Here is an 11,165-nt window from a genome sequence, read left to right as displayed (position 1 = left end):
AAAAAAAAAAAAAAAAAGATCCAGCTACCATATGACTCTACTCCTAAATATCCAAGAGAAATAAAAACATGTCTACACAAAAACTTACATATGAATGTGTATATAGCAGCACTGTTCATGATGGCAAAAAGTGGAAAATATCCAAATGTCCATCAAACAAAATGTGATCAATCCATGCAACAGAATATTATCTGACCACGAAAAGGGATGAAGTATTGACACAAGCTACAACACAGATGAACCCTGAAAGTATGATGAGAATGAAAGAAGCCAGACACAAAAGGACATATGTTGTACCATTCCCTGTATATAAGTAGCCACAATAGGCAAATCTAAAGACGCAGGATGCAGGTGAGCAGCTGCCAAGGACCAGGGAGAGAAAAAATGGAAGGTGAGTGCCAATGAGTACAGGCTTTCTTTCTGAGGTGATGAAAATGTTCTAAAGTTGATTGTAGTGACAGCTGCACAACTCCAGTGAAGTGTGCCCTTACAAAAAGCTCTCAATCCTACACTGGTATCTCCAATGCTGATTTTATTTTATTGGCCAGAGCAAACCAAGAGTCTGGGAACCAGTGGTTTAGACATCTCACATACAACTTTACTCAGCTACCCAAACTACACTAATATACCCTGGGATACGACAATGGGAATTTCACGTTTTCCAGGTAAAGAATGGAAGTAATTCTAAACCTATAAACTTTTATCCGAATGCAAAGAATGACTATCTAAAACTTAGACCACCATACCCACTGATTCAGAAGGTACAGATTAAATTTAATTATGAAAACAGATCTGGAAAAAAAACTTCTTAAAATCAATGGTTTATGATACTGAGAGACCAGACAAAAAAAATACGATACAATAAAATCTCTGGTTTGGACTTGCCTCTTTGTTCTGAAGCATTAACCTCTACAGCATTGTGCACCGAAAAACACAGTCTAGCAAAGTCCATCCTTATTACACCGTTCTATACTATCAGCTCATGAGATCTATCCATGGGGGCACATACGTTATGCTAATCAGGATCAGATGGGGTCAACAACATGCCTTCCACAATTTGGTCACCAAAATCTGACTTCCATACAGACCTGGTAATAGGCTTTCTTGATATCTTTCTGGCTGGCATTTCGAGGCACTCCTAATATCTGGTAATAATCTTCTTTGGCCAAAGGGGCACTCGTGTGGAAGAAGGCAGTACAAACGAAAGGGTAATGTTTTGTTCCTAAAAAAAGAAAAAGAAACAAAATCACTCCGGGGATGTTCTCAACAAAAGAAAACAGAGTACATTGCCCACCAGGCTATATGTGAAGAAACAAACAAACTGATAGGGTTTGGCTGTGTCCCCACCCAGATCTCATCTTGAATTATAGTTCCAATAATCCTTACGTGTAATGGGAGGGACTTGAGAGGAGGCAACTGAATCACAGAGGCAGTTACCTTCATGCTGTTCTCCTGATAGTAGGTTGATGGTTTTGTTTGTTTGTTTTTTGAGACAGAGTCTCCTTCTGTGGCCAGGTTGGAATACAGTGGCCGTGATCTCAGCTCACAACCTCCACCTCCGGGGTTCAAGCGATTCTCCTGCCTTAGCCTCCTGAGTAGCTGGGATTATAGGCACCCGCCACCATGCCCAGCTAATTTTTGTATTTTTAGTAGAGATGGGATTTCACCATGTTGGCCAGAATGGATATCTTGACCTTGTGGTCTACCTGCCTCGGCCTCCCAAGGTGCTGGGGATTACAGGCATAAATCACGGTGCCCGGCCAAGATCTGATGGTTTTATAAGGGGCTTTTCACTCTTTTGCTCATTCTTCCTGCTGCCATGTTAAGAAGGACATGTTTGCTTCCCCTTCCACCACGATTGTTAAGTTTCCTGAGGCCTCCCCAGCCACAATGAACTGCGAGTCAATTAAACCTCTTTCCTTTGAAAATTACCCAGCGTTAAGTATGTCTTATTAGCTGTGTGAGAACAGACTAATACACAGGCTATAGCTTTAGGGCTGTTCCCCTCCAAGTCCACTGCAGACCAAACTCATTGTACTTCAATCATGGCTAAGGCCACAGTATTCCATTAATATTAAACAATGACAGAATATTGGATGAGGCTGATTCTCCTGGGTTATATATACTACTGGTGTGGTCTCAGTACACCACTAAAGGAATAATACTCCTGACTGGGAGATTAATAAGGGATTCAGCTCCCCCTCTTATGCCACATGAGCACTTACTATATGCTAGGTATTTTCATATTCTTCTGTCACACTTAATGCTTAACAACTCCCCATAATCTTTCCTCTACCTTGCAGCTTTGGGTATCTGCTTAAGGAACAGTCCTCACACTGTGGTCCCTGGACCAACACCATCATTAGGCTAATGAAAATACAGATATTCAGGCTCTACTCCAGACATTCACCAGAAACTCAGGAGGTCTCCACCCACTAGATGCTAGTAGGGACTCCCTCTATGATCCCAGGCACTGCTAAATGTCTCCTGGGAAGTAAAACTGTCCCCTGCTGAGAACCATTGACAACCCAATTTAAGAAGGTGGGGAAGAACTTCTAGGCATCTGCTGTTAAGCTGCAGAAACTGGCTGGACTGCCCAGGGAAGCATTTGCCATTTTCAGTGGAAAACAAGTGGCAGTTACTACCTAGGATGACTTTGTACTTTGGATCTGGATTTGCAGCACCTATTTTTTATAGCAAGACACTAACTGCTTAAGAAATAAGGAAGTTTTAGTTTACCTACTTAACAGAGAGGAAGAGTGTTTTTTGTTGTTTGGTTTTTATTTTTATTTTTTGAGACAGAGTTTCACTCTTGTTGCCCAGGCTGGAGTGCAATGGCACGATCTCGGCTCACCACATCCTCTGCCTCCGAGTTCAAACTATTCTCCTGCCTCAGCCTCCAGAGTAGCTGGGATTACAGGCATGTGCCACCACACCTGGCTAATTTTGTATTTTTAGCAGAGATGGGGTTTCTCCACCACACCTATGCTTGTTGTTGTTCTCTTTTCTTTTTTGAGACGGAGTTTCACTCTTGTTACCCAGACTGGAGTGCAACGACGTGATCATGGCTCACTGCAACCTCCGCCTCCTGGATTCAAGTGATTCCCCTGCCTCAGCCTCCCAAGTAGCTGGGACTACAGGCATGCACCACCACGCCTGGCTAATTTTGTATACAGTATTTAGTAGAGACGGGGTTTCACCACGTTGGTCATGCTGATCTCAAACTCCTGACCTCAAGTGACCCACCCGCCTCGGCCTCCAAAGGTGCTGGAATTACAGGCGTGAACCACCCACATCCGGCCTGGAAGAGCGTTTTAAGAGGTGCAATCTCTTCAAAAAATAAATAAGCCCAGACACAGTGGCTCTCACCTGCAATCCCAGCACTTTGGGAAGCTGAGGCATGAGGATAGCTTGAGCCCAGGAGTTCAAGACCAGCCTGTGTAACACAGAGAGACTGTGTCTCTATTAAAAGTAAATAAATGAATCAAACACTTTAACTTACATGGCATACTAGATACATTTGTAAATAAACTTGTGACATGGGAAAAAAAAAGAGAAAGAAATAGGCTAAAGAGGAGTTTGAATCCATACAGATATATGCCTATAACTAAACTAGACTGTGTATGTGGTGGCAGTGGTGGTAAGAGATGATAATAATTAACGCGGCCTAGGAATAAGAAGGGCCTTAGAGCTATGCAAAGGAGACTGGATCTTATCCTAAGAGCAATAGGGAGCCACTGCTGGTATTAAACAAAGAACTGATTGGGATTGCACGAGCAACAACTCTGAAAGGAAGCGTGGGAGACTGCTCGAAGTTAATGAGCACAAAACACAATCACAGGTGTTGAGCACATCCAAGTAAGAGGCCAGGTAAAGCATAATCAGACAGAAGAATGAGTAGGAATGGTCAGAATACTTAAAACCAGAAATAAGAAATAAATCCATGTGTTTGGCATACCCACTACCCTCATAATATAAAAAGCAGACTGGAAGTAGTAGGGGTCAGGAGACCACTATTGTGTTTCAGTCAGACTTGAGAAGACACTAGAGCTGGCTTATTATTGAACCTGGACTTAACCCGCTTTTGACTTGGGAGTGAGGAATTGCGCTGACCCAACTGAGCCTCTGTCTCAGCACTCCTTCCAATGCCAGAAGGCTGACGCTGGTAGTAAGTGGCCTGTGGCAGCTGTGGCTTCAACATTCTAGGCAGAGAACATGGACTGGAATTAATACAGAGATAGTAACACACAAAATTGCATGTGGAAAAGACAAATCATGTTTAATTACAGGAATAATGACTTCAGCCCAGGCTGAAGCACAGTAGCGTGATCTTGGCTCACTGCAAATTCCATCTCCCAGGTTCAAGAGATTCTTATGCCTCAGCCTCCAAAGTAGCCAGGACTACAGGCACGCATCACCACACCTGGCTAATTTTTTAATTTTTAGTAGGGAAGGGGATTCACCATTTTGGCCAGCCTGGTCTTAAACTCCTGACCTCAAGAGATCTGCCAGCCTCATCCTCTCAAAGTGCTGGGATTACAGGTGTAAGTCACCGTCCCCAGTCTGATGACTTCTGACGTTATCCAAAGGTCATCAATGATTAAGAATAATTAGAGTTCATTTAACAGACAATTTATTTTACCAGCTATGACCAGTAAATGTAGAGCAACCCAGAGTAGAATAAGCCTCCAAGTCGTTCCAAGAATGGCCAACCCACTGTCCAACAACTGCTTTCTTTTCTTTTTTTTTTTTTGGGGGGGGGTGGAATTTTGCTTTTGTTGCCCAGGCTGGAGTGCAATGGCACGATCTTGGCTCATTGCAACCTCTGCCTCCTGGATTCAAGTGATTCTCCTGTCTCCGCCTCCCAAGTAGCTGGGATTACAGGAACCTGCCACCATGCCTGGCCAATTTTTTGTGTTTTTAGTAGAGACGGGGTTTGGCTATGTTAGCCAAGCTGGCCTTGAACTCCTGACCTCAGGTGATCCACCCACCTTGGCCTCCCAAAGTCCTGGGATTATAGGCGTGAACCACCATGCCTAGCCACCAACTGCTTTCTGCTTGGAAGAGAAGTCAGATTTAAAATGTTGTTACAGGCCGGGCGCGGTGGCTCAAGCCTGTAATCCCAGCACTTTGGGAGGCCGAGGCAGGTGGATCACAAGGTCAAGAGATCGAGACCATCTTGGTCATCATGGTGAAACCCCGTCTCTACTAAAAATACAAAAAATTAGCTGGGCACGGTGGTGCGTGCCTGTAATCCCAGCTACTCAGGAGGCTGGGGCAGGAGAATTGCCTGAACCCAGGAGACGGAGGTTGCGGTGAGCCGAGATCGCGCCATTGCACTCCAGCCTGGGTAACAAGAGCGAAACTCCGTTTCAAAAAAATAAACAACAACAACAACAACAACAACAAAATGTTGTTACATCATCTAAGTGTACCACTAGACTTGAGACAAGATTATAGACTACTGTTTGGAAGCTGAGTTGATGTCCTTTTTAAATTTGGGGTTTTATTTAGAGACAGGGGTCCCATTATGTTGCCTAGGCCAAACTCAAATTCCTGGACTCCAAAAATCCTCCCACTTCAACTTCCTGGGTAGCTAGGACCACAGAGGCTCACTACAACATGGCTTCTTGGTTGATGACTTTATTTATTGATTAACTTTTGGCAGAGAAAGAGTCATACTCTGTCCCCCAGGCTGGAGTGCAGTGGCATCATCATGGCTTACTGCACCCTCAGCCTCCTAGGCTCAAGTGATCCTCCCACCCCAGCCTGCCAAGTAGCTGGGAGTACAGGCAGGTGCTACCACAATCAGCTTGTTTGCTTATTTCTTTCTTTTCTCTTTCTCTCTTGCTTTCTTTCTGGAGATGCTGTTTCACTCAGCTCATTACAACCTCCACCTCCAGGTCTAAGCAATTCTCCTGCCTCAGCTTCCCGAGTAGCTGGGATTACAGGCATGTGCCACCACACCTGGCTAATTTTATATTTTTAGTAGAGACAGGGTTTCTCCATGTTGGTCAGGCTCATCTCGAACTCCCAACCTCAGGTGATCCACCCGCCTCCACCTCCCAAAGTGCTGGGATTACAGGCGTGAGCCACCTTGCCCGGCCCCAGTCAGCTAATTTTTAAAAATCTTTTTGTAGGCCAGTCATGACGGCTCACACCTGTAATCCCAGCACTTTGGGTGGCCGAGGTGGGCGGATCACGAGGTCAAGAGATCAAGGCCATCTTGGCCAACATGGTGAAACCCCATCTGTACTAAAAATTTAAAAATAAGCTAGGAGTGGTGTCATGCACCTGTAGTCCAGTTACTTGGGGGGCTGAAGCAGGAGAATGGCTTGAACCTGGGAGGTGGAGGTTGAGGTGAGCCAAGATTGTATCACTGCACTCTAGCTTGGCGACAGAGCGAGACTCCGTCTGAAAAAAAAATCTTTTTGTAGAGATGGGATCTCCCTATGTTGCCCAGGCTGGTCTCAACCTCCTGGGCTCATGTGATCCTCCTGCCTTAGCACCAGCAAAGTGCTGGGATTACAGGCATAAGCCACCCAGCGTGACCACTTGATGACTCTACATGTGAAAACAGAATACACCCTGAAAGATGTCACCTCTCACCTGTGTACACAACCTGATACAAAACTTGCCTGTGGCATGTGGTGGCAGGCGCCTGTAATCTCAGCTACTCAGCAGGCTGAGGCAGAAAACTGCTTGAACTCAGGAGGCAGAGGTTGCAGTGAGCCAAGACAGAGGCACTGCACTCCAGCCTGGGCAAAGAGTGAGACTTCGTCTCAAAAAAAAATTAAAAAATAAAACAACAAAAAAAATTGCCCATGGCAGGCTATGAGCTCACTTGGGGAACAAGACAGCTAACCACAGTTCCTTAGTATCAGCCTCACACAAAGCTTTGTATTTAGTGCCTGTCTCTCTTTCACGTACACAATAATAAAAAAAGTTCCCAAATTTGTACAGCTAGAACATGAACAAATTTGGCTTAATAAAATAGGTCACCTAAGGAATTAATACTTGAACAAAAAAATGCAGCCAGATTCTATTTATAACAACCTTTGGTCAGGGGCAGTGGCTCACACCTGTAAACCCGGCTCTTTGGGAGGTCAAGCAGGCAGATCACAAGGTCAGGAGATTGAGACCATTCTGGCCAACATGGTGAAACCTCATCTCTACTAAAATACAAAAAAATTGGACAGGCGTGGTGGCGTGCGCCTGTAGTCCCAGCTACTTGGGAGGCTGAGGCAGGGGAATGGCTTCAACCCACAAGGCAGAGGTTACAGTGAGCTGAGATTGCACCATTGCACTTCAGCCTGATGACACAGCAAGACTCTGTCTCAAAAAAGCAAAACAAAACAAAACAAATGGCCACGTTTGATCATGTTGAAAAATCTAGCCTGCTGCAGTGGCTCACACCTATAATCCCAGCACTCTGGGAATCCAAGATGGAAGGGTTGTTTGAAGCCAGGAGTTTGAAACCAGCCTGGGCAACACAATAAGACCATGGCTCTACAAAATAAAATATATATATATGTATGCATTTAAGAAAAAAATAAAACAAACAAAAAAATCCATCATGACATCTCTGCAAATAATCAAAATGAAACGCAGAAAGAATACTGAACAGACGGCTGCTCCTTCCGTGAGGTACATAGATGAAGGAACAGAATTTAAAAATTTATTCTTGGGCCAGGCGCTGTGTAATCCCAGCATTTGGAAGGCCCAGGTGGGCAGATCACTTGAAGCCAGGAGTTCAAGACCAGCCTGGCCAACATGGTGAAACCCCGTCTCTACTAAAAATATAAAAGTTGGCTGGGCACGGTGGCTCACAGCTATAATCCCAGGTCTTTGAGAGGCAGAGGTGGGCGGATCATCTGAGATAAGGAGTTCCAGACCAGCCGGGCCAACATGGTAAAACCCTGTTTCTACTAAAAATACAAAAATCAGCTGGGTGTGGTCATTGGCGCATGTAATTCCAACTACTCAGGAGGCTCAGGTAGAATTGTTTGGATGCAGAGGTTGCAGTGAGCTGAGATCACGCTACTGCACTCTAGCCTGGGCAACAGAGCAAGACTTCATGTCAAAAAAAGAAAAAGCAAGAAATAAAAAGTTTGTCTGGTATGGTGGCACACACCAGTAATCCCAGCTACTTGGGAGGCTGAAGCAGGAGAATCGCTTGAACCCAGTAGCCAGTGGTTGCAGTGAGCCAGGATTACACCACTGCACTTCAGCCTGGGTGACAGAGAAAGAGTCCGTCCCAAAAAACAAATTATTCTCTTGGCCAGGTGCAGTGGCTGACACCTGCAATCCCAGCACTTGGGGAGGCTGAGGCAAGTGAATCACTTGAGCTCAGCCTGGGTACATGGCAAAACCTCAACTACAAAAAACACGAAAAACTAGCCGGGTGTGGTGGTACATGCCTGTAGTCCCAGCTACTCAGGAGGCAGAGAATGGAGGATCGACGAAGCCTGGGAGGTCAAGGCTGCAGTGAGTAGTCATTGTGCCACCGCACTCTAGTCTGGGCAACAGGAGGAGATCCTATCTTAAAAAATAAATAAATAATCATTATCTTTTTTTTTTCTTTTGAGACAGTCTCACTCTATCTCCAGAGTGGAGTGCAGTGGCGTGATCCCAGCTCACTGCAACTTCCGTTTTCTGGTTTCAAGCAATTCTCCTGCCTCAGCCTCCCGAGTAGCTGGGACTACAGGCACACACCACCATTCCTGGCAAATTTTTTGTATTTTTAGTAGAGACGGAGTTTCATCATGTTGGCCGGGATGGTCTCCATCTCTTGACCTTGTGATCTGCCCGTCTCGGCCTCCCAAAGTGCTGGGATTATGGGCGTGAGCCACCACGCCCAGCCATAATCATTCTCTTGATCAAACACACATCCAATCTCTTTGTTCTCTGCTGTCTCCTCAGTGCCCACAATGGTGGGTGGCATAAAATAGGCCTCAATTAATTCCTGTGAATGAATGAATTTTCAGAGAGAGGCTCAAAGCAATTAAATAATACACCCAGGTCTCACACACTGCAGAAGTTCACCCCTGAAGCCCAGGCTCTTTTCTTTACATTGCATGAAGTAACCACAATTACTGATACTTTGTTGCCTACTATGTAAGTATTACAAAACTGGATTGCAATAGGAAATTACCTGGTATTAATTATCCAGTCAGGGCCCTTTAATTAATCTTTATAAATGTATGAATAGCTTAAATATCATTTGGACAAATCCTAGAGAACACAAAACGACTAGCACAATTCAGGCACATACAACATACAGCACAAAACACACAGTATAAGAAAACATGGCTGCTGGGCGTGGTGGCTCATGCCCATAAATGCCAGCACTTTGGGAGGCCGAGGTGCGTGGATCACCTGAGGTTAGGAGGTTGAGACCAGCCTGGTCAACATGCCGAAACCCCATCTCTATTAAAGATACAAAAATTGGCAGGGCATGGTGGTGAACACCTGTAATGCCAGCTATTGGGGAGGCTGAGGGAGGAGAATCACTTCAACCTAGGAGGCGGAGGTTGCAGTTAGCAGAAATCGAGTCACCACACTGCAGCCTGGGCGACAGAACAAGACTCCACCTCAAAAAAAAAATAGAAAAAGAAAGGAAAACACCAATAAGCACTTCAGGGAATGTATAATTTGGTATCACGTCAGGCAAGGAAGGCGGCAAGTTTCAAATCAAGGCTCCACTTCTTTGTGACATTTATAAGTGGTTTAACATCTAAGCCTCAGTATCTTTATCAAATGGAATAACAGTGCCTATCACGTGGAAATGTGATCTAAGGGGAAAACCATGCCTGACCAACAGTAAGTGCTCAATAAATGTCTGTGTTATTATTACAATTACCAACTTAAGGACTTCTAAAAAATATTAACTGTGCCTTTCAATTGGCACCATGTGGTAGAAAGGGCGTAAGTTATGACATGACAGCTCTGGGTTTGAGACAACTCCTAGTCTAACCTAATGACCTTGGGCTTGAGCTGGTCGATTCCTCTGGTGAATCCTCAGTTTCCCATTCTTTAAAATGGGAATGAAGACAGGCATCTTGCAGAGTTGTTGTAGGAAAGTCCCTAGTCCTTTCCGAATGGCAGTTACCTCTTGCCCTCCGCTACGGGCTAGAAGGTAGAGAGACGGGAAAGGGAGAGCAGCGGCCTCCAGAAATGTTGACAGAGAGGTGAAGGTTCACGGTCTACGGGGTGTTTCATCACTGCCGCCGTGGGCTCCACGCTTCTCTCCTTCCCTTGACGGCTGAGTAGCCTCTAGGGCCTCTCCGCCTCCTGCCTGCCTGACTCTCCGGCAATTCCGCATCCGGGTCGGAAGACACCCTCCACCCCGCTACCCCCGCAGAGGTAGTCGCAGCGAGGAGACTCACTCCTTTGTAGGCCCTGAAACCGCCACTCGGGCGCTGGAACCTGCCCTCACCTGTGAGGCTGACACCAGGTCTCAATGTCAGCAGCGCTCGGGGGCCACAAGCGATCAGGGTAGACGGGAAGGCGGGGATGCTCAGCTTGCGGCTCAGCGATGCCCCCATCATGCCCTCCCTGGGCGGCCGGGCCCCTCTCCCCGCTGCAGCCGGCAGCCGGGGGGTCCCCCGAGCCACCAGCAACCAGCGTGTGGAGCACCGCGCCGCCATCTTGGCCCAGGGACACTGCTCCTGCGCCGCCCGGCTCTAGGGGGCCTCTCAGGAACAGCGGGCGCGCGTAGAGGCGTTAGCGTTGCGCACGCGCAGACGCACATAATGCGTCTTCCGGGTAGCCATCGCCGAAACCGGGTTTCCTCTGAACAGTGTTGTTAGGTAGAATTGCCCTGCAGAACCTCGTTGTTTCGTAGTAGACGACCAATGAGTGCACGTTATCTGTGTAAGGACTTGGTTGAATGTAGCCGAACGTAATTGGTCCGACGGTACTGGCGGGGGGTTGGGGGGGGAAATGGTGGGAGGGGTGGCGAGACTACAAGTCCCGGCATGCAACGCGGCGCTCCTTAGCGCCGCTCCCAGCATGCAGTGTTTGGTTCCCTCCTGCTGACCCTGAGACTTACAGTGAATTGCGTGAGTTTTACTCCTGCTGTCTCCGCGCGCTTCTGGTAAATCTTCGCCATCATCCCCAAACTCCAGCCGCAGTCTCACTTTCTCTTACGCTGATTCCCCACC

General features: G+C 46.5%; 1 protein-coding gene across 3 annotated transcripts in view; it reads right to left on the bottom strand.

Annotated features, from left to right (window-relative positions):
* DNAJA3 (DnaJ heat shock protein family (Hsp40) member A3) overlaps positions 1-10,725 on the bottom strand; it is a 29,301-nt gene extending 18,576 nt beyond the window's left edge. For all 3 annotated transcript variants that reach the window (XM_017505960.2, XM_017505962.2, XM_017505961.1), the window contains exons 1-2: positions 10,439-10,725; positions 1,089-1,222 (exon numbers count right to left, since the gene is read on the bottom strand). In XM_017505960.2, the coding sequence (XP_017361449.1) occupies positions 1,089-1,222; positions 10,439-10,649 (345 nt within the window). In that variant the 5' untranslated portion in view covers positions 10,650-10,725. The remainder of the gene's footprint in view (positions 1-1,088; positions 1,223-10,438) is intronic.
* Between the last annotated feature and the right edge of the window lie 440 nt (positions 10,726-11,165).

The sequence above is a fragment of the Cebus imitator genome, unplaced genomic scaffold, assembly GCF_001604975.1.
Source record: "Cebus imitator isolate Cc_AM_T3 unplaced genomic scaffold, Cebus_imitator-1.0 Scaffold346, whole genome shotgun sequence".
NCBI lineage: Eukaryota > Metazoa > Chordata > Mammalia > Primates > Cebidae > Cebus > Cebus imitator.
Note: the sequence above shows the minus strand (reverse complement) of the source record. Positions and strands in the feature narration are given on the sequence as shown.